The sequence below is a fragment of the Exophiala dermatitidis genome, assembly GCF_000230625.1.
Source record: "Exophiala dermatitidis NIH/UT8656 unplaced genomic scaffold supercont1.3, whole genome shotgun sequence".
In the NCBI taxonomy this organism is placed as follows: Eukaryota; Fungi; Ascomycota; class Eurotiomycetes; order Chaetothyriales; family Herpotrichiellaceae; genus Exophiala; species Exophiala dermatitidis.
The window spans coordinates 1,282,810-1,304,796 of NW_008751648.1; the positions used below are offsets into that span (position 1 = coordinate 1,282,810).

A 21,987-nucleotide genomic window follows, 5' to 3' on the forward strand; every position below is an offset into this window, starting at 1 on the left:
GCCTGGAGCTCATCTTGAGCAAGTCGCAGTTCCAGTCTAGGATCGGAGGGAAACTCGAAGCGCTGCTGCACGCGACAATCACCGTGATCTCTTCACCGATCATCGCATCACCCTTCACCTCTCTCAGTTCAGCCCACTTCACTTCCACCAAACTCAGTCCCGTCCTGAAAGACATGACGTTGGGGATATCTCATTTCCAAGCCCAGGGCAGCAGACTCAAGAGCCACCAACCTAGGGAAGAAAAGAAAACTCCAATGATGTCGTCATACAGTAACATGCCTGATACTGCCTGAAATGCCATGCCTGCGAACTAGAAGAGAACAACAAGTTGGTGTCGTTGTGTGACCAAATCATTCCTCTCAATCGTCATTGGGGGACATGGGAGGAGAATAGACGCTTGGAGGGGAGTAGACATTGATCCCAGCAAAGGAGACGCGACGTCCGCTTCCAATGACCCCAACAGAATTGTTGGTCTGTTCCATGCGTCCATGTCCAAATCCACCACGGCCACGTGCAGGTCCAGCTGATTGAGTAACTTGATGCATGGGTCCATGTCCTGGTCTGGCAACGGGAGTACCGATGGGGCCGTAGTCGGGGAAGGTCACTTGGCTGAGGGAACTGCGATTGCGGTTGTGAAAGCCACGACCGGGGGTTGGAGGAGCCATGGTGCCTGGACCAGCACGAGGAGTTGTCATGTAACCACCGACAGGAAAGCCGCTTGCACTGGAGACAGACGCACGACCAGGCATGTTGTGACCAGGGCCGAAGTTGGCGCGAGGGGCGTTGGCATTCAAGTTGTTGCCAGGTCCGGTACCGCCCGAGATAGTTGCACGACCAGGCATGTTGTAACCGGAGGAGAAGGTTGCGCAAGGGGCGTTGGCGTTGTTGTCAGGTCCGTTACCACCTGAGATAGAACCACGACCAGCCTGAGGCATGTCGTAAGCAGGAGTGAAAGTGGCACGGGGAGTGCTGGCTCTGTCTTCAAGTCCGCCGCCACTCGAGAATGATCCATGACCGGGCATGTTGTAACCGGGGTTGCACGTGGCACGCGGAGTGCTGGCTCTGTCGTCAGATCCGCTACCGCTGGAGTCAGATCCAGGACCAGACATATTGTAACCGGCGTCGAACGTGGCACGCGGAGTGCTAGCTCTGTCTTCAGGTCCGTTACCACCCGAGAATGGTCCATGACCGGGCATGTTGTAACCGGGGTTGAACGTGGCACGCGGAGTGCTGGCTCTGTCGTCAGGTCCGATCAATGGGGACGAAGGGTAGAGAAGTCCGCCGGCTTCACCGCCATGACCACCATCATTACGAATATGAGTGCCGATGGGATAGTTGTTGTAGTTACCAGCGTTGTTGCCTGCGAATAGATTAGGTTTGATGGCCATTTGAAGAGTGGTGCTCGGTACTCACCTTGACCGAAATCAACGGCGCCACGACGAGGACCATAGGTGTTGTTCGCATAGTAACCCTGGCTAGGAACGCCGTAGTCGTTCGCATTCAATCCAACCACGGTGCGGCCCTTCACCATGACCTCTGACTTGGTATTCTCGAGGACGCAGTTGTAACATGGGTCATCAACTCGGACGTAGCTGCGGGGCTGACCGGGACACTTGAGGGCTTGGATCGGGACGCTATAAGAACAAAATTGTGGTTAGAATAGCTCCAAATGGTAATAGCCAGGCAGGCGCTGTGCTGGGAGTGGCGAACGATTTCAAGCCAGATCGTGACCAGGTCAGACGAGAACTTACTTATCGAAGTTGACCTTGTTGAGATTAGGTTCTGGGCAGCTTTTCTTGATGCTGTGACCACAGTTGCAAAGGAGTTCGAGACACATCTTGACAGCTCCAGGGAGAAGGGGTAAAGAAGTGTAGAGGCAGTCTGTTGCAATAAGCTTCTGTCTTGCTGCGAAGAACTGCGACTCTGTCTCACTAGAAGTGCGCAGCCTGCAGCGAACAGACTTGCCTTGAACTGAACAGATGGATTGTAGGCTTGGGCCCGGTAGCAATCCAATACTTGATTGTTCGATGCCGAAGACTGTGACAGTAAGAAAGTGGTTGTGTTGTAAAGGAAGAAGAGGGGGGAGAGGAAAGGGTGAAGCGAAAGGGAAAGGGAGAGTGCGCAGGTATATTGCAACTTGAACGTATCACAACCACAACGATAGTAACGGCGACCAAAGTCAACGAGATCGCGTCCTGCACGTGAGCAAGTCACGTTCAAGTTGGCCAGTCTGCGCATCCTTACAGGTATGCTCTCCCAGCTAAGTCGCCTTAGCAGACCGCTTGCAGCCGATACCTTTGCGTGCTTTGGATGATCTTGTTCTCGACGACCAGTTGCATGCTCCCTCGGACCTAGCCAGCTGCGCATCTCTCGAGTTCTCGTCCATCCTTCCCTTGCGCAGCATAGGTTAGGGGGTTCCTCCGTGGCCAAGCAGCAACATTGCAGGCTCGTGAGTATTGGACATCACCGTTCCACCTCCAATTGCTGCTCAGCATCGACCAAGCATGCAGTTCTCCACTGGCAACTCTCAAGCCCTGAACATCTAAAGACAGTGGCATCTGGATGCTCAGGTCCATCGGCTGTGGACGTTGCTTTCGACATCGGCAAGCCCGAAAAGACGTAAGAGGAGAGAAGAAGACGTGAACAAGGGGAACAAATCTGCCAGGATGAGCCAGTCACGGCTGCCTGTCCATGACAAAATGAGGCCCTACCTTTCCTGCCGGCCCAGAGGGTTGGCTTCCATACACCCAGGCAGCCGAGATCTTCGAGCTTGCCTGCTGGAGGAGGACATGCAATGCGAGGCATGACTCACAGATGGGATTGATATGAGGCATCATGGCAACAGCATATGTCCTGGGGGCGGCTCGGCACGAAGACAGCCACAGGCCTCAAGAAGCTTAGGGCTCGCCCAGCATTGGCCCGTAACATTGCTGGCAACTTTCTGCAAGCACTCACACAAGGTGGTGGGGTTCAGTGGGCAAAGGGCCATACTGCCACGATTGCCGAGGCACAATGGGCCCTTCCTGCTTGCGCGGGGAATCTCGACGTGTGTCCGCCCCTCAGGCGACACAAGTGGCCAGGACCAGGGGAAATTCATCGATTCATCCGCCGAGCACACAAGACTGCTGTATGAGGAGAAGGGTGCATAACAGAATACTTCCCTATGTCCCGGATCATCCACAGCGTGTGCACTCCGAAGACGCAATGGCAGACAAACCCGAGATATTTTCGAAAGCTGGCAGGACAAAACCTCTCCCACAAGATCCAGTAACCCGAGCTGACGTTAAGCACGTCCTCGAGCATGGATATGTTGTCATTCCTGAGTGTTTCACCAGAGCAGAGGCCAAGGAAGCTCGAGACGAGATCGTTCGTCTCTTGGGACAAAATCCACTTGGGGGACGGAATCCTTTCGAAGGTCGCAATACAAACCGCATTTATTCATTGCTCAACAAGACCCGAGTGTTCGACAAGTTCACAATACTGCCTCGAGTATTGGCGCTGAATGATTACTTCCTCGATCCTGGGTATCTCCTTTCGGCATTCCACACCATTAGTATCAATCCGGGGGAGAAGGCTCAGGCATTGCATCATGACGACGGATACATCCAGTTTCCACGACCCAGGCCACCCTTCGGGACAGCTATCATGGTGGCGTTTGATGAGTACACGTCCACCAACGGTAAGCCACCGACGCAGCTGTCCGAGCGATTGCTCATGAATGACAGGTGCCACGAGGATCGTACCTGGATCTCATAAATGGGATAGCCATCGTCGACCCACAGAAGACGAGACCATCCCTGCTCTTTGCCCCGAGGGTGGGGTTGTATATTTCCTGAGTACCCTCTGGCACGGGGGCGGTGCCAATACCTCGAGCCGTCCACGGCAGAGTGCCACAGTCCAGTATTGCAACCCCTACATCCGGCCCATTGAGAACCAGATCTTAGCGGTCGATCCACGAAAACTGGACAAGATCCATCCACGGATCCTGGAGCTGATGGGATACCGACATATGGACCCGTTTATTGGCTATGCTGATGGTCTGGGGCCGCGGCGAGCGGCAAGGAGGATGGTTCGATGGCTGCAGCAAGAAGTAGATGAGAATCCTCCCACATTTGCACATGAGAGTCGGGAGCCAAAACTGTGAGCCATTCGATCTCAGGTCGTGCTCAGACCAGTCGCCCAGGCTGTATGTTGTCCGACGTCATCAGGCCAAAGGGGCTCCGAAATGAAGTGGTCGTGCAGGACAACTTGACGGCATCATTCGCGCCTGACCGAGGAAGCGTCAAATCTCGCCGCGAGAAAGACGAACATAGAATAAAAAGAGATTTGAGGAAGCCGCGTTATTCCTATAACAAGGTTTGTTTTGTTGTTGGCAGAAGCAGAGACAAGGATGGGAGTGGGTTGACAGTGAGAGAGAGACAAGGTAGGCGCAGTCAGTCGCGTGCCAATCACGACAGCGCGACAAATGTACACAAAATATTCAATTTATGCACGTAGATTGCACTATTCCCGCTGAGTCAGTTTCGGCCAACGACGTAATCGCTGTGCATTCGGCGGGTTCTTAGTCAGCCGCTCCCTCCGCCCAACGGGACCTCGAACTGGAACTGGGACTTCAACCCCGAGATTGTTGTCAGTGCCAGTGCCAGTGAGAGCTGACCACCGTCCATCCGAGTCGGCCTGCCGCAGGCTTCGCACTGCCAACTGTGGTCTTCCAACATCTCCACAGGTACACTGGAATCCAGCAACCTTTTCTGGCCCTCCTCCAGCAAAGGGCCGCAAGTCCGACATTGTGAGGTGCAGATTGTTTGGGTTGGAAAGAGTCCGTGCGATACAACCGAACAACTCAAAATCTCTCCGACTTAACCCTCCGCGCTTACCAGGCGCATACTTATAATTCACCTCTTGTTCCTTATCCCAGCGTGCGACGTCCACGAATGCTGTTCCGCTGACCTCAATTGGTCCTACAACCATCAACAATGGCCTCATGGCGGCCTGATGCGCGCCGCGACAATGAGGGCGAGAGAAGCTCTGATACCGAACCTTTCCCTGCCATGCCCGAATCCTCTGATGCTGAACCCTCTACGACTACTTTCACTACAACGACTACGACGACCACAACAGTTCCTTCACGAGGGAGGCCATATACCGTCACAACGACGCACCCACCTGTCCAGATTCAAAACCCGCCTTCCGATCAGATTCCAGTGACCATTGTCTCCCCACCCTCCGAACCGCCCAACAACGCACCTGCGACTAGGTCAACTGTGGTTCAGACTCTGCCATCTCAAGTGAATAGGCTACGGCCCATTGGAATCAAGAGATTACGATCAACCGACTTCAATCGGCAACAGGATGGAGGAGACACAACGCCTGGTACTGCTAGTGGAAATGTTAGCCGATCTTCTTCACTTCGGGGACGCAGCTCCTCTGCACCGCAACATGCTACAGCCTTTGCTAGCTCGTCCAGCAGCACCGGAAAGCAAACCCCAAGACACTCGCATCTCTCGACGGTGACAGAAGGAACACCGATTGATCGCGTACCTACCAACGAGGCCTCTAGTAGTGGGCCTAGCCGGAGACGGAGTGTCAGTAATGCTGCACGGTCGATGGTGAGCAGACTCAGCGATCACTCGACAGAGCGTCGGGATCATCAAGGGCCGGAGTATGAATCCGAGGTGGTCGACTTGTTAGACGTTCTTGGTAAGCAATGGTGCCACGAATCTGGGTATGGGCATACACTAATCAGTTCCAGATCCCGAGGTCTCTACATTGACCACTTTGACCAACGTACAAAATTCATTGTTCGTCCCGGACCTAGGTAAATGGCTGAACCGAAGACCGACGTACGAACTAAGTCGCCAAACAACCGGTCGGGAAAGGCCACCAACGATCGGAGAAAGGGATACGACGGGGATGAAGCCAGTCATTAGCGAAACCACCCCGGAAGAAGGATTCACTGAAGTCGAGCCCGAAGAGGGAACAAGCGTCACCCCTGCGGTACAACGGACGTGGTCCTGGCAACGAAAACCACAACTAGAACGCACCCACAGTCTTTCGTCCATGGTATCAGAATCTCACTATGCTGTCCTGCCTCATGGTGTTCGTTTGGAAGACTGGAGCCCCGAAGACATAGACGCCCTGGATGACCACGTGCGACACATGTTGCACTCGAAACGCTCCAAATTCAAGCAAAGCATGGTTGCTTTCGGCAAGTATGTCCGAAAACGTAAGTTGCCCTTTACCAGCGATGATGACCGCCGCTAATGTTATGGTTACAGCTCTTGGATTTTTCGTGACCTTGTATGCGACTCTGATAACCTTATTTGGTCTGGCTTGGGTCCTTTGCTTGATCGGTGAGTCCCATGACGGTGTTTTTTTTTTGGTAAGTCGAATAGCAGTAAACTAATATTAGCCCACAAGGTTGGATCTATGTCGGCGACCGCCAATCCTACATTATCAACGTTGTTGACAATGTGCTTGTTGCTCTATTTGCCGTGGTTGGTGATGGCCTCGCTCCATTCCGGGCAGTCGACACCTACCACATGATCTTCATCGCCCACTATCATCACCTGACTTGGCGGTTACGGCGCGAAAAGGGCCTACCACAACTTCACGATCACAACGACCTCCCAGCTCGGACTGAGAAGGATGCCGATCCCGAAGCCGGCAAAACGGAGCAATCGGAATTCTCAGTCCTTACACCCAAGCAACAGCAGAAGTTGATGCACCACCAGGCAAAGTTTGCAAAGTCTCACTCCTTCTACAAGCCGCACGAGACGTCGACGCACTATGCATTCCCGTTGCGACTGTTGGTGGCCATTGTGGTGTTATTGGATTGCCACTCCCTGCTCCAGATTTCCCTGGGCACATGTACTTGGAGCATCGATTACCGTGTGCGACCGGCCGCGCTGACTGCGACCATCCTCTCATGCTCGATCACCTGCAACATCACCGGAGGCATCTTGATTGCCATTGGTGACCGCAAGACGCGGAAAAAAGATGTGGCGGAACAGCTTAAGAGGCAAGAACTGACATCACTCGCGATCAAGAAGGTAGAGAAACATAGGAGGGAAAGAGAAGAACACTTGCGGCAGGCCGAATATCCGGAAAATTTCGAAGTTATTGACGAAGAAACTGCCGACCAGATGAGATCACCGTCGCGTTCACGTTCACGTTCACGTTCACCCTCTCTTTGAAAAATACTCCCATGGTCCATTGCACACCAACCGAGCGAGGCGCAGGATGTACAGTTTATGGTTCGACTAATGTTACTCTGATTTTCGCAAGTATTGCAGGTTGCGCAGAACTGGCAAGGACTGGCCCGGAGATTCAGGGACTGGGCAGGCAGCCTTTGGCCAAGTTATCTATCTGGATACATCCACAGCTTTGGAATTGAAATTATGTTATCACAGGGCAATAATTCCAAATTTCCGAGCTAGATCATAGTATCTCGAGGGATTAAGACGATATCTGGGGAAGATGATATTACGCTTTTCTATTAAACTTGGCGAGGATCTCTTCGAGTACGTGTACTTCTACTAGTCTATCTCGAGCCTCTCTTCTTAATAAGATCCTCGTAACATAATTTCATTAATTCATAACCCTACCGGTTCCTGATGGGCTCCGGTCACATCACATTTTGTAACGATTCGACCGGCCCTCCTTCTACTTTGGCGGCGGTCCAGATCGACCATAGGTATCACTCACAAGCATCTGCTAGGGTGCCGCTTGACTCTCCGCTGCTGTTTTCCTGACAGGTTCAACCCCTTGCATGGCCCGTAGGCCTGTTGATCGATCCATGCCGATACTGCTTGGAACTCCTTGACCTCGTGCCGGAGACTCCCAGTCGTGCATGCGTCGCTGCAAATCGAGATCGCTCTCGTCGCCAATGAACGTCCAGTTCTCTTCGATCTCTTCCCCATCGTCGGGCTCGCCAGCCGCGCTCGCCGCTGCCCCTTGAGCCGCTGGGCTGGGCTTGATCAGAGATTTGGCATATTCGAGGTCTCGGTAAATGGCCTGGATGGCAGTTTGCACGCCGTTTTCCTGCAGATATCCAAACAGTCAGCGTCATGAGTTTCTCCAATAGAAAGTAATAAAATCAAACGGGGATATTGCACAACAGTAGCACACAATCTTTCTCCTACCTTTCGGATTTGTTCTCCGAGCAGCCGGGCTTTGACAATCATTCGTTCGGAATGCGTGGCTTCCCACAATGCCCGCGAGAACAAACTGACATTGACCTTTTTCAAACAGATGCCCACTCCCAGATCCTCGACTCGTGAGCCGAAGAAAAATTGGTCGCCGAAGAAGGGTTTGATCACCGTCGGAACCCCTGCCCGTAAGCTGGCCCCTGTGGTCCCGGCTCCTCCGTGGTGCACCGCAGCGTCAATCTGCCTGAACAACCAGTCATGTGGTGCAGACTTGATCTGAAGGATTTCCGCTGGCAATGGTACTTCCGTCTTGATCGCGCTTGGATCGCCCAACCGGTCACTCCATCCCTTGGACAAGATACATCGCACATCCGCCTTGACCACCGATTCCACCACCGTCTTTGTCAGGGCCGCTGGGTCCGAGACCACAATCGATCCGAAGCCAATATACACCAGCTTCTTACCGTCGTCACGGGCCCTTTTGATGAATGCAACGAGCTCTTCGGGCGGTTGCCATTCGTTGGCTTCGTCGAGGAACCAGTATCCCGTCACTCGAACCCAGTCGCTGTAGTCCAATGGTGGTACGACCACATGAGGCGAGAAGTTGTACAGAAAGGGTACCTTGTTGGGTTGCATCTTGTCCAAGTTGGTGCTGCGCAGCCCCAGTTCCTTCTTACGCCACCGGTTGACCTGTCCCGCAATCGCCTTCCAGAATACATTGTCAAACATGACATACGAGTAGTAATTGTAAGCCCCGCCAATCTTGTGTTCCGGCACGGCGAACGCATGCGGATAAGCTCGTGTCCGGGTCCATGGCATGGTAAAGGCCCGAAAATATGGAATACCCAGCGCTTCGGCGATATGGATGCCGGCCATTGCACTCGGTGATTCGATTAGGAGGTCACTGTCTTGACATGCCTTCCATGCTGACATGAGTAATTGATCGATCCAACTGCGGAACTTCGCCGACGCCTCACGTAGGAACGAGTACGTAAACATTCCATTCTCCACACAGATTCTCATCAGCTCGGCCGGGTCGCCGTCCACTGGCCTAAACTCGATGCCATGTTTTTCCACCCAGGGCCCAAACTCCGCGTGGGTGGCAATTCGAGGTTTGTGCCCTTCGGCCAAGAGGCCTTTGCACAGAGCAATGTAGGGTTGCACGTCTCCGCGAGAGCCGATGGTGAGACACGTAATCCGCATTGATGATGGTGGGCGAAGCTGGATCATGGATGCGCGATGATCGTCAAACAGCACAGCTGAGGTTTCGTCGTGGCTGTAAATTGTTTCAGCTGTGTCTGGTAGCACAAGCTGAGGTTCGCCGCCAGAGTTTCGCCGGGCTTCTTGAAGCATGCGGTGCTCCTTCTTAGCAACCTCGGCGTTGTCATCATCCTGTTGCCCAAGCACCCCCGACTCCGCCATGTACCGGACGGTCTCCAGGCTGTGTAAAAGTGTCACGGTGCAATCATCGCGGTGCTCAGCCGAGCTGAACTCGAAAAAGAGCTCCTCATGGCCGCGAATGACCAGTACAAGTCCATGGTAGCCGAAGCGGAAGCCTTTCTCCTTGTCCACATTTTCAATGTCAACCAAGGGTAGGACGACCTTGGTGCGCGTCCCTGGCAGGAGGCTCCGAAAGCAGAACTTCCGGTTACCGATGTAAATCTTGCCATACAGGGGCAGCACGCGATGCAAAAAGCCAAAGTAGGTAGCTTGTAGCTTTTCGGAAGGGGGAAGCGCAAAGTGCGCCCGAAACCTATCCCCGTGGCCCACGTTGGCTTCTTCATCCTCCGGGTCAATGCCGCGGTCGTCAGGTACGATTCCTTCATTTTCGCCATAGTGTTTCCTGTGTCCGGCCCACATGCCTGAGACCTTCTCCAGGTAGGACATGGATTCCTCTGCCAACAGTTTCCTCATCGAAGCCGATTGATTTTTTAGATAATAAGCAAAGGCCCCTGCACGTTGCAGTGGATATGACCCTGCTTTTACTATGTCCTGAAGCGTTGGTGACGGATCGTCCTTGGAAAATTTCTGGTCATTGGGGCCGGAAGACGGGGCCTCGCCCTCGGTCGTTGCTTGAAACAGGTTCCTGTTGAACCCTCCACTCACACCAGCCGTCCCTCGAATTGCAATAGGCGATGAAGCCTCCCGTTGAGGAGAGCTGGAGAGAATTGTGCCAGCGTCCGATGATTTCCTGGTGGGTTCTGTGGACATGGAAGCCAATGTTTCCATTCGATTGACAGGAGGCGGTCGAAACACGTCGCTACGAGTTAGGATTTGGCTGGCTGACATCTGCGCTTCCACCCTTGGTGACAAGGCCGCGGTGGACGAGTCTGTTTCCTTGTCCAGCGACTGGACGTAAGAATCCTCAGAGTCATGGTGCCGCGCCAACGGTGATATGCCAGTCCGTCGAGATGCGCTCACGTCAAGTCGACTTGTGCTACCGCTCCTCCGACCACGTTCAAAGCTGGCTCGACCATATTCGCGTTGTAACTCGCCACTCGAACGCGAGGGACTGTTGCCGCGGCTGAGCTCACCGCTCCTCCTAGGCGACAGCTTTCCGTCGGCCTTTGGGGAAAACGGTAGCAGAGTTGCCTTAACACTGTCTCTCAGGGGCGGCGTTGACGGAGCTCCGGGACTAACGGGCCGGACTTGAGAAGTTTGACGAGGTAGAGTCGGTCTGCTTTTGGGCGTGTAGACCGCTTCGGCTTTTCTTGCCGGAGAGCCAACATCTTCAGATGTTCTTCTTGGAGTTGCTTCGGTGAGTAGGTCTCCTAAAACTTGTAGGGCGTCCTGGCCAAAACTGAAGAAAGAAAAGAAATACTACATGAAGTTAGCTCAGCCGCTGGAGTGGGATGGAAGTAAATACTTGCCTCATCAATAGCGTAAGAATCCTCGCTTTCAATCACTCTTATCTTGACTGTTTCGGCAAAATCCACCACTGGACTCTCCTCGAAGTCGATGATATTTTCTATCGGCAAAGATATCTTTACACTATCTCCATCATTATGGGAACGGAAGATGGTCTTCTGCAAGGCTTGCACCCATTCCTTGGCACTTGAAGGCGTATCAGCACGGAAGTGGTAAGTGCGATGATCGGTTGTCACGGAGAAATCTCTGCATTCCTTTGATTTGCCCTTGTCTGTGGAGAGAGCTGCGGAGATGCCATAGGTGAGGTCAATGTTTCCAGAAGGAAAATAGAGGCTGGAAGGGTCAGAATAGTATGACAGAACGTCTCCTTTCAGGGAGAACCAGTATCTCTTGTACTTCGAAGTGGTTCGCCCTTTTTTGGCGAGGTATCCGTTTTTGGCGACTGTATGCGACTTCTTGGGAAGATAGGCATAGAAGCAGATGTGCTGTTTGGTGATATACAGATACCCCTGGAGCAACACGCTTTGAAGGAGCCAGCAAGGGTATTCCGCCACAACAGTCTCAGGTTTATCAAACCCAAAGATCTCCATGAGTCGTGTGGCTAAGAGTGTTTCGGGGGTTGATTCGGCCCTACTTCGTGACCGTTGGCCTTCTGGACTTGATGGCGTGGCCACATCCGCTTCATTGCTCTCCTGCAATTCCGCCTCGGCAGAAAGAAGCCTGCTCAATACAGGGGCGTCTCTTGGGTTACTTCTTGAAGACTTTGATGTTCTGTCGCTTTCAGGGCTGGGACTCCGTCGGATATGTGGGTCGGCGTCTTTCGCAGCCGCCGTCCTCGCAGACAGACGCGGGAAAGACTGCGCCAGCCGATGTCTGGAAAAACGCCTCCTCCTCTGATCACTCGAAGTTCCTGCGTCTTTCTCCTTCAGATCCGCTACGGCTTCCGGGATAGGACCCGTGGAGGCTTCGGCGGCAGGCTGCTCCTCTGCGATCACTTCATCTTCACTCTCACTAGAATCATCAAATCTCGCGTTGAAATCGGTCCGCGAACCAGCCGCCGCGATCATAGAGAATATGGACTGATTCATGTATGCGGCAGGAGCGTTCTTTCCCCGCGTCGGCGCAGTCACATCGTCTTGGGCATCGGTTCCGAGGCGAAGTCGGGTAGGAATGTGAGACGAAGGGAGGCGGTTAAGTTTTGTATTCCTTTTCTGGAGTTTGCGGGGGCCGCTCCTCTGCGGAGGAGTGTCGAGGCTCGCCATGTTGAGGGAAAGGCGTCGTTGATCACTTAGGGAAGGGGATGATGTTGTTTGCTTGTCGCCTGCGGTCAAACAGACCTTCTTAGAGGAGGCGTGACCTGCAGTGCATCTGGTTCACTGGACGAACACAAGGCTGTTTGGCACTGATCGGAAGGGTCACAAGTCCAGCGATACAGGCTCACCTGACGAAGGGATGGCTTTGTCGATGCAGACGAACCCACGAGGGAGGAAGATGGAACAACCGTAGGCTCAACATGATGAAGGGCCGTGCTAGACCGTAATATAGTGTCCTTTCCGACTCGCCGCGGCTGTGCTGGCCATGCCTGAGCCTCTGGTTTATAGGAGTGACTTGGAGCCTATATCTATCCAGGGATAGTTGAACACGAGTCAACCGTGCCACGGGTCAACATACTTCACTTGTAGACGACTCAGATGGCCTCACGCTGGGCCTGTAGCGGGCATGTGCGTGTCCGCTGCCTTAAGAGCGTGCAGGCAGATGCCCCTACCGGCTCCAAGCGGCAGGATTAGGCGAGTACTACCAGTACTAGTGCGTCGGCCTACCTACCTACCTACTGTAGGTACTACTAATAACCATGTTAATTGCAGGTCCCATGTCCATCGCTTTTATTAGCACGATATAGAACACAGAAGCCTGAGTAGGTACTGAACCACACAACTATGCGCTCATCTCACCAATCTACCGTCTAACTTCATGAACCTTTTGCCATTATTGTCTCATCTATGTCATATCACCTCTATGCATTGTACTCCCGCCGGACCGCCCCTGTCCGCTCAGACTCTTTCAACCCCGGAGAAAGAAATCATATCGCATCAATCAGAACATCATGACTTTGCGTTGTTCCTAGCACTCGCTTCCGCCGTCAGTCTCAATGCTTCTGGGGCATCCTGCTTAGGCATATAAAGTTCGACCAACTGCAGATAGGGAGCTTTGGAGAAATTCTCGTCCTGGAAAAGGGCATTGACGTCCTCCTTGGTCTTGACCTGGTACGTCTTGTACGTTCCTTCTTCGGCTCCAAATGCAGCAGGAAGGTCTTTATATCTCCAGTTCTGAATGTCATTGTACCCCGCGTCCATTCCGTGTATGAACCGCTCAATGGTGTACCCGTCATTGCAGACGATGAAGATGATTGGGTTGAGCTTATGCCGAATCATTGTGCTGAGCTCTTGTGCGGTCAGCTGGAAACTTCCGTCGCCCGTGAAAAGAATGGTACGGTGCTTGCGTCCCAGTTCCCGAGCGGCGAGCGCTACACCCTGGCACGAACCCGTAGCATAGCCGATACTTCCCCACAGGATTTGACTTATATTGATGACGTTCTTCGGGAACCGAGTGTTGAAGATACCATAGTTCGAGGTTCCGGTCTCGGTCAGAACAATATCTCCTTCCTGCAGCCACTGCCCCATGCGAGGCCAGAACCAAGTGTGAGTGATGGTGGGATCATTTGTGTTTTCGCTCTGGGGGATTGTGTTCTGCGGAGGGGTTGGTCCTGGCTGGATATTGAGCTTCGGCATTCTCTCAATCAGCTTGCGGAGGACGCCTCTCATGCCGACGTCAGGATACTCTGAATAACGAACCCGCATCCAGGTACTGTGGAAATCAATCGTCTTGAGCTGCGAGGTCCGGTATGTGAAACCAGCCGTGTTGAAGTCGGACTTGACGCTACCGATAGTCAGGAGTAGATCAGCACCTTCGACCCGCTCTTGCACTCCCGGGTTGGAGCCATTCCCGGCGTAGACACCTCCAAAGGTTGGCATAGTCTCATCGACAGCACCTTTGCCCATGGGAGCCACAAAGACTGGAAGACCGGACTTTTCGATGAAATCGTGTGTTTCTTGCAGGACTCTATGCCTTATAGCGCAGCTGTCGACCAGAACGACAGGATTCTTCGCCTGGGTAAGGTATCTCAGAATGACATCAACCACGTAATCCTCCTTCTCTGGGTCGTTCTGATACGGGCTGAGGTCGATCTTCGTCTTTAGTCTTTCGCCCTCCACCTTCTTCTTGACCATATCTGTAGGTAAAGCGATGTAGACCGGTCGACTCTTGAGGTAGCATTCGCGGAGGGCGTGATCAATTTGTCCGGGGATATCTCGAGGATCCGTCAGCTTGGCCACATCCACGGCGATATGAGAAGCCATGTCCGCAAAAACTTGGAAGTTGCCGTTGCCCAGGGTATGGTGCAGCAGCATTCCATTGGCCTGGGAGATGGTGCTCGGCGTTCCGACAATGTGGACGACAGGGACGAACTCGGCGTAGCTGTCTCGAAGTTTAGCCAACCTGCTCAATGACACACCTAGTCTGGCACTTCCTACTTACGCCCCTGCAATGGCGTTGGGCAACGACAATTCGCCCACACCAAACGTGGTTACCACGGCGGAAATACCCTTGATCCGAGCATATCCATCCGCCGCATAGCCTGCGTTGAGCTCATTGCAGTTGCCAACCCACTTCAACCCGCAGCCTTCCAGGTAGTCGAGAGCTACCAGGTTGAAGTCTCCCGGAAGGCCGTGGACCGAATCGATCCCGAGCTGCTTGAGCCGGGTGAAGAGATAGGTAGCAACGTCAACGGGCTCACGGAGCTCTGCAGTCCGGATGTCGGTATGAATGGCCATGTTGATTGTAGAGAACAGATTTCACACTTGGAGGAAGGAGGGGAGTAGAGACAGCGTTGGGAGACGTTGCGTCAAGATCTCTACTTTAATATACGGACAGCTCCAACGTCATCAGGTGGCAGCGGAGCCGGAGAGGGGGTCCAGACCTGCGGTGCACTGCTACTGATGAGAAATATGGATATCTCTCATCACAGCAGTGCTACCAGCCAAAGCTACGAGGCACGTTGCGGCACACCACTGCACGGCGACGAGATGGCGGTCCAAGAGCAGCGAGGGGCACCGATTATCCGCGTGCGAGCGTGGTCTGATGGTGGAGGTCGCCTTCCCTATACAGGCTGGCGTGTCATTTTATCTCGGAGCAGGAGATCTTTGCCGTACAACGTAGACAACCAAACCGTGCTGTAGCCCTGCGGCGTGTTTCAAAAACAGCTCGATGACCTGATACACTGCAGTGGCCAGAAAGCCTGCGCGCAGAACGTCCAGCTCGACCGCTGCGCTCCTTCGCCATGTTGAGTCTTGCGTGGTGCTGGAGACTGGTGGACAATTTCTTATCGCCAGGGGATCTTCCGTCGAGTTTCTTATCGCTGCCGATGACGGAAGTCTTCTCTGTGGACTTGCACTCGCTACGCGCTTGCTCCGGGCGACTGATTGGGCGGCTAAACGACAGCCTTGGAGCGGAAGATCGCTGCCCAAGCCCAAAACTATGTACTACCGGCCTCCACCTGCAAGCCTAACACTGGCACTCCCTAGGTCCCCATAGGTATAGGTGCCCACTGCCACCTACCGACCTTAGCAGTGTGCTAATAATACTCCTGCCATAACTCTACTAGCCTACTAGTATGCTGGTAGTGCTGCCAGACACCTACAACATTTCCTGACTAACACAACACGGGCACTGGCCCTACTACTATCGTGCATCGTCGTACCGACAATCCAGAACCCTTCCCTTCGCTCACCGTCTCACTCTGCCCACAGCGACGACTACAGCTTCAACACATCTCCTCCCGGCCCGTCGAACCCTGCCGCCATCCTCCGGGGACCGATTGTCCAAACTCCTCAACTCTACCAGCGATAATCGATCGATCGGAGCCTCCCGCACTTTGTCAAGGGTCTCTCGTCCGGTCTCCCTGCGGGCACGCGCGACTCGTCACTCATCAGGCATGTTGGGTTGATTGTACTATCAACAGTTCAAGAGTTCTGGAAGGTTGAGGCAATCATACCGCCTTGCGGATAGACGTCTGTTCTGCCTATAAGCTTGTGACACCACCAGTGCTCGAGAACGATATGTTGGTAGCCAGCGGTGATTTGTGGTACTTTTGCTGGTGCCCAACGTCGTGAACCAGCTACCGCGACATTGTCCTAGTGCAGGACCGCTGTCGCGTAGGGATATGGTCTCCAACAGAGAAATGATGGATAACCAGCGTCCACAATATATACCTGGCCCTCCTCCACCGCCGGGACAGGGAACCCTAAGTCATCTTCCTCCGCCTCCGCCGAGGCCCTATCCACAGTCAAACCTCCCACCACCGCCCCGTGGACCACATCCATCGGCATTGCCATTGGGGACAGTCTTTGGCCTTCCAGGAGCAGGATGGTCACAACCATGGGGAAGAAGTGGCATGAGTCAAGGGTTCCCCCCTCCGCCCCCGATCGGTCACAATCAAGCGCAGAATCAACATTTACCCTATGGAATGCGACAACCATCTCACATGACCCTTCCTCCTCCGCCTCCTCAGAATGACAAGCCTATACTATCTGCCACGTTCATACCGACTGGTGATTCTTTCGGTCCAGGCGTGGGCATCCCTCCTCTCGAAGACTACTCCACCTACTCTCGCTATGACGCCCAAGCCAATCCCGAGCCATTGCGTTCGCAGCCGGACCAAAAGTTTTCAGACGGGACCGTGACCTCGCATAATTATCCCTATCCAAATCCTTCTCACCCTAGTCCAGACGTCGCAAACCGAGAATCGCGTGCCACGTCGGCTTCTTCCAGCCGACCTCCTTTTACTCTGCCGGTGCGGGACACCGAAGAGCCCCTTTCACCTGGGCCTCCTACTGCGACGCTCCAAAACCCTCAAACAAGTAATGACCATGGTCGGCAACGCGCACATAGTGCCGCAGTCACGAGTGGAAATACAAGCGAACTCGCGTCTCAATGGCCTCTGGACCGCGTACTCATATGGCTGGCTGCCAATGGATTTTCGAATGATTGGCAAGAGACGTTTCGGATCCTCAAGTTAGAAGGCTCGGAGTTTCTAGATCTTGGGCGCGGTCCTAACGGTCGAGGTAACCTGGGCATGCTCCATCAAACGATCTATCCACAACTGGCCAAAGTTTGTTCCAGCAGCAGTACTGGCTGGGATCAAGCACGTGAACGTGACGAAGGGAAGAGGCTGCGCAAGCTCATCTCCCGCCTTGTAGAGCAGGGCGGCGAAGGTCCATCGAGCGCAGGACATGGCCACCGCAGACGAGAATCTGGGCTGATTCCAAGCGCATCGACAGAAGGCACCGTGGAGAACTCACCTCACCTCCTTAGGTCTGAATTTAGCACTACCCCTGGTACCGCTGGTCCAGAAGGAAGTCCGGGAAAACAAATGCCGGCGCAGTTCCCGACAGGCTTGAATGCACGAACCTCCCAGGCGAGGAGCAGTACAATGCCTGTTCTGAGCAAGAACAGCAGCAGTTCCTCCACTCCCAGCGACACCAAACCGCCAGACAATCTACATGGCGGGAATCGTGCGGACTACACAAGAAACGTCCTTACTGGCGTCAACAGCCGTGGTCGCCATAGCCCTCATATGTCCGGCGACACATCTAGCGGCTTGACTGCAAAAGGATTCGAAGCATCTCCGAATGCCAGTCCTGGTCTCGGAAGTGCAGTTCCTGCTGCTCCTCAATCGTATCGGCCGGAACACAGTAAAAGTAACAGCACCGATTCGATGCTCAAGGCAACTGGCCATCCACGTTCTAACCTCAACGCTCAAGGCTCGCTTGAAAGCGGCAGGGCTGTTGCCAGTGACGGCACCATTTCCGGACGTTACTATGCAGAACGCCGCGACGCGCAGGAGACAACGAGACCGTCACCTCTTGATACACACCGGACTTGGAGCAACGATTATGCCCCAGGGCCGGGAGGGAAGGATCAGAGCAAGGGATTCTTGAGCAAATTCATGAGAAAACGACACGAGCACAACCAGCCAGCTGCGGATGAGCATGCTCTAGAATCTCCCACAAGCCCGGGCGGTTTCCGCTTCTTTTCTAAGCCGAATGCGAATGGAAGTGAAACTGCCTTGTCGCAACGTCCAGCCTCCTCGAGTGTGACCAGCGAAGATGAAAGACCCCAACTAGCCCGCCGGACCCCGTCTATCTCCCGGAGATATATCTTCGTGACCCCTGACGGTTGGAACTATCGACTTGTTGACGTGACAGAGGCGGAGAGTGCTGCTGCATTGCGTAGCCATATCTGTATTGAATTGGGTATTCCAGATGCTGAATATGTTCAGATCTTCGTCACTGAACCCGGTCAGACTGACCATGATAATCCGCTTTCAGACAGCACGCTTCTTTCGATTCGCAGTCGGACCGACAACTCGGCAAGTTTGAAACTATACGTGCAGAGCCCGACACTTTCTGCGATCTCAGGTCCTACTGGCCAGTCGGCAGGTCTTGGGGTTACGCTGAATCAAGGAGCTCAGACTGAATCCTTCTCGCGAGGTGCCCCAATGGCCAAATCCAACTCGGCCAGCGGAGTCGACCGCAACGGCTATCCTGGACTGCTATCGCCAAATGCCGAGCAATCTGGGGTTGATGCCGACCTGCTCCAAAAGCAGGAGGAGTACCGAAGGCAGACAGAGGCCAAGCACAGGGCCTACTTGGAATCTCGTCGAGCACAGAAAGAACAAAGCTCGACGTACAATGGAAGCGGCATTCGAGGGAGCACCGTCATAGACTTTGACACGCCTCGCATATCACCTTTCGACGACAAGAAGGTTGATACGCTAGTACCTGTGCGACGGCCACCTACGGCACCGGCGGAGTCAACTACTTTAACCAAAGTCAACTCCTTGAGGGCCAAAGGATCTGGCAGCAGGTCTTCGATGGACGCCTTGAAGCGGATATCCAACCCTATCGCGGAAGAAGAAGCAGAGCGCGCCAGAAAGAGGACTGATGTCGGTCCAATCGCACAGGGAGGGATCGGTGCAGCCTTAGCAAACGTGGGCAAAATGGCCGGGGCTCCCGCTGCCGTTGGTAGTCAAGGCTCGCAGGCTGAAAGAAGCCGAGGGGTGCAGCCGACTGACCCCAGTCTCAAGAGCAACAATGCAGGTTTTGGTGTGCCACAGTACGACAACCGACCGCGCAAGGGGGCTCCAGATGATGTCCGACCATATGCGCAATCCCCTAGTGTCAGTCCTTCTACAGCCAATGCAGCTCGACCAGGCCTTCCGACCAGGAGATCTTATGGGCCGGACTACGAATTCAAAGAGACAAATATTACATTCGCTCCTTCACCTGTTCCGGCCAAGGCAGGAGATGACTCGGATGACGATTCGGATGACGGCCTATTCGCCATTCCACTGGCGAACAAGTCGATTCCCAAAGGCGATGGTAGAAGCAATGGCAACAAGGACCAGAGACCAGCCTTAACCGTCGATACAGATCATAACGCGGGGAAGAACGTTCGTTTCAAATCCCCGGGCTCGTCTGCTGAGATGCCTGGCAACCCCAATGCAGGGGAGGACAGTGCGACGGCTAGCGGAGACGGCTACCAACCCAGTCTCTCGGAGGGCAGTTTCAGTGGTTCAGCACAATCTCCAGATGACCGAATGGGCAGGAGAGATTCCTTCGTCAGCGATATCTGGGCGAATCGACCGGCCGTGGAAAATGTCGTCCATCATCTGGACGAATTCTTCCCAGGCGTGGACCTGGACAAACCTTATCTAGAAGAAAAGGGCGACAACAACTCACCCATGAGGTCAGCCGACTATGATCCTCTTGAAAATGTCCAGGCTGCCCGCTCCGGAGGTCTTACTTATGGTACCGCCGGGCTGGACCTGAACTTCGGCCGCAAAAGTGAGTCAGATACACTCGGGTCGGATGAGTCGACTCTGAAGGCGAAAGATCGGGACAAGATAGCCAACGTTGCACAAAGACAAGTGGGGAAATCGACGGGTGGCATCACTCGGATGAAGTCAATTCGTGAAGTGGCCCAGAAGCGCAACGATATCAGAAGAGGTCCTTCGGTCGCGGCGAGGGTGGAGCAGGCCAACTCGGGTATTGTCCGACGAAAGAGCACCAAGATGTTTGGCGCCAATATTGTTCAGATCAAACCAAAGCCAGGCAATCGTCTATCGACCTTGGACCCAATTCCACAAGAAGAAGTTCCTTCGGACGACATGCCCAAGCGGCAGGCAACGTTCAAGATCATCCGCGGTCAACTGATAGGCAAAGGCACGTATGGTCGTGTGTACCTCGGTATGAACGCGACGACGGGCGAATTCCTCGCGGTGAAGCAGGTCGAAGTCAACCAGAAGGTGGCCGGACAAGACAAAGACCGGATCAAGGAGATGGTGGCGGCATTGGACCAGGAAATCGACACGATGCAACATCTGGAGCATCCGAATATCGTGCAATATCTTGGTTGTGAACGTAAGGAGTTTTCGATTAGTATCTATCTCGAATATATCCCCGGAGGGTCGATAGGCAGTTGTCTGCGCAAACACGGCAAATTCGAGGAACCGGTGGTGCGATCACTCACGCGACAGACGTTGGAAGGGTTGGCATATTTGCACCACGAGGGGATCTTGCATCGAGACTTGAAGGCGGATAACATCCTGTTGGACTTGGACGGGACGTGCAAGATATCCGACTTTGGCATTTCCAAGAAATCGGACAACATCTACGGCAACGACGCGACCAACAGTATGCAAGGGTCTGTTTTTTGGATGGCCCCCGAAGTGGTGCGGTCCCAGGGCCAGGGCTACAGTGCCAAAGTCGACATTTGGTCCTTGGGCTGTGTGGTGCTGGAAATGTTTGCCGGCAAGAGGCCGTGGAGTCGAGAAGAGGCCATCGGCGCAATCTTCAAGCTCGGCAGTCTGAGTCAGGCCCCGCCTATCCCGGAAGATGTGCAGTCGACTGCCACGGTCGATGGGCTGAATTTCATGTACGACTGTTTTCAAGTGTGAGTATTGATTCACCCAACTTTGTAGCTGAAGCGAGAACACATTGCTGACCGCACACTGGCACTCTCAGCAATCCGACCGATCGTCCAACTGCCGACACTCTCCTGCGGCACTCGACCTTCTGCGTGCCTGACCCTTACTATAATTTCTATGATACCACCCTGGCCGCCAAATTGAGGAGTGTGGATGGCTCTGCTCTTGGTGGGTAGGGTAGGGTAGGTAAATCTGATTTGATGATGGGATGGATCGAAAGCGTGGTTGGATATAATTCAGCCCTGATTTCGAACGATTCACTGGCACTCACTCCTCCGCTTATTTACCATATTATATCTGCCACCTCACTACCCACTACCCACTACCCACTGCCATACAGTACTTCGATCTACTCTGCAATGACAAACAACGGGCAAGCTGAGGTGGACATGACAGGCTAGGAACCAACACGAGGCTGGCTGTTTTCTTACTACCTTGAGATGCCGCAAAAACGGCACAACTTGACCCGACTGATCTTTGTTATGACGTGATGAGAAGTTGGACCGATTTCAGCTCATGCAAACAAGCAAGCAAGCAAGCCAAATGTGTAATTATGTACTGTAGCTATATTATATTAGTATTCGTTGTGTTTGGTGCGTGTGTGCGTGTGTGTGTGCGTGTGTGTGCGTGTGTGTGTGGGCGGGTGGCGCGAAGAGAGAGTGCTGTGTGTACTTGGACACGAGTATAGCATCTGAAGTTGATTTTGGGTGACTGAAGCCGATAACGAGCAGAGAGCCTGCGGGAAAACTACCTAAGGTCGGATCGTACGGTGCTTCTACCACTGCATACCTACTATACTATTATGCTATAACCATACAAGACCGTGAGCACGTTCTAACAAGAGTGTATTTTACGACCTTAGGT

At 53.6% G+C, this 21,987-nt stretch overlaps 6 protein-coding genes across 6 annotated transcripts; 3 read left to right on the forward strand and 3 right to left on the reverse strand.

The window, feature by feature from the left end:
* Positions 1 to 359: 359 nt before the first annotated feature.
* HMPREF1120_03467 (uncharacterized protein) lies at positions 360 to 1,837 on the reverse strand (the record flags this gene model as incomplete). Its single annotated transcript, XM_009157539.1, has 3 exons — positions 360 to 1,360; positions 1,414 to 1,634; positions 1,752 to 1,837. 3 exons carry the CDS (start codon positions 1,835 to 1,837, stop codon positions 360 to 362), a joined length of 1,308 nt encoding a protein of 435 aa, XP_009155787.1.
* Positions 1,838 to 2,979: 1,142 nt separating this feature from the next.
* Positions 2,980 to 4,513, forward strand: HMPREF1120_03468 (uncharacterized protein). The gene is made up of 2 exons (XM_009157540.1): positions 2,980 to 3,679; positions 3,726 to 4,513. The coding sequence occupies exons 1-2, from the start codon at positions 3,013 to 3,015 to the stop codon at positions 4,142 to 4,144; spliced, it is 1,086 nt and encodes a 361-aa protein (XP_009155788.1). The 5' UTR covers positions 2,980 to 3,012; the 3' UTR covers positions 4,145 to 4,513.
* Positions 4,514 to 4,599: 86 nt separating this feature from the next.
* On the forward strand, positions 4,600 to 7,605 carry HMPREF1120_03469 (uncharacterized protein). Its single transcript, XM_009157541.1, has 4 exons — positions 4,600 to 5,700; positions 5,753 to 6,226; positions 6,279 to 6,353; positions 6,421 to 7,605. Exons 1-4 carry the CDS (start codon positions 4,977 to 4,979, stop codon positions 7,194 to 7,196), a joined length of 2,049 nt encoding a protein of 682 aa, XP_009155789.1. The 5' UTR covers positions 4,600 to 4,976; the 3' UTR covers positions 7,197 to 7,605.
* Positions 7,606 to 7,716: 111 nt separating this feature from the next.
* Positions 7,717 to 12,280, reverse strand: HMPREF1120_03470 (sterol 3beta-glucosyltransferase; the record flags this gene model as incomplete). Its single annotated transcript, XM_009157542.1, has 3 exons — positions 7,717 to 8,043; positions 8,145 to 10,970; positions 11,021 to 12,280. The coding sequence occupies 3 exons, from the start codon at positions 12,278 to 12,280 to the stop codon at positions 7,717 to 7,719; spliced, it is 4,413 nt and encodes a 1,470-aa protein (XP_009155790.1).
* An 840-nt stretch (positions 12,281 to 13,120) lies between these two features.
* Positions 13,121 to 14,908, reverse strand: HMPREF1120_03471 (pyruvate decarboxylase; the record flags this gene model as incomplete). The annotated part of the gene is made up of 2 exons (XM_009157543.1): positions 13,121 to 14,552; positions 14,613 to 14,908. The coding sequence occupies 2 exons, from the start codon at positions 14,906 to 14,908 to the stop codon at positions 13,121 to 13,123; spliced, it is 1,728 nt and encodes a 575-aa protein (XP_009155791.1).
* Positions 14,909 to 15,308: 400 nt separating this feature from the next.
* HMPREF1120_03472 (mitogen-activated protein kinase kinase kinase) lies at positions 15,309 to 21,980 on the forward strand. Its single transcript, XM_009157544.1, has 2 exons — positions 15,309 to 21,089; positions 21,161 to 21,980. Exons 1-2 carry the CDS (start codon positions 16,297 to 16,299, stop codon positions 21,297 to 21,299), a joined length of 4,932 nt encoding a protein of 1,643 aa, XP_009155792.1. The 5' UTR covers positions 15,309 to 16,296; the 3' UTR covers positions 21,300 to 21,980.
* The last annotated feature ends 7 nt before the right edge of the window (positions 21,981 to 21,987 follow it).

Coding starts and splice junctions, on each gene's coding strand:
- HMPREF1120_03468 (XM_009157540.1), top strand. CDS start 3,013: ATGGGCCCTTCCTGCTTGCGCGGGGAATCTCGACGTGTGTCCGCCCCT. Junction 3,680..3,725: donor TGAGTACACGTCCACCAACG/GTAAGCCACCGA, acceptor CATGAATGACAG/GTGCCACGAGGATCGTACCT.
- HMPREF1120_03469 (XM_009157541.1), top strand. CDS start 4,977: ATGGCCTCATGGCGGCCTGATGCGCGCCGCGACAATGAGGGCGAGAGA. Junction 6,227..6,278: donor CGGCAAGTATGTCCGAAAAC/GTAAGTTGCCCT, acceptor TTATGGTTACAG/CTCTTGGATTTTTCGTGACC. Junction 6,354..6,420: donor TTGGGTCCTTTGCTTGATCG/GTGAGTCCCATG, acceptor TTAGCCCACAAG/GTTGGATCTATGTCGGCGAC.
- HMPREF1120_03472 (XM_009157544.1), top strand. CDS start 16,297: ATGGTCTCCAACAGAGAAATGATGGATAACCAGCGTCCACAATATATA. Junction 21,090..21,160: donor ATGTACGACTGTTTTCAAGT/GTGAGTATTGAT, acceptor TGGCACTCTCAG/CAATCCGACCGATCGTCCAA.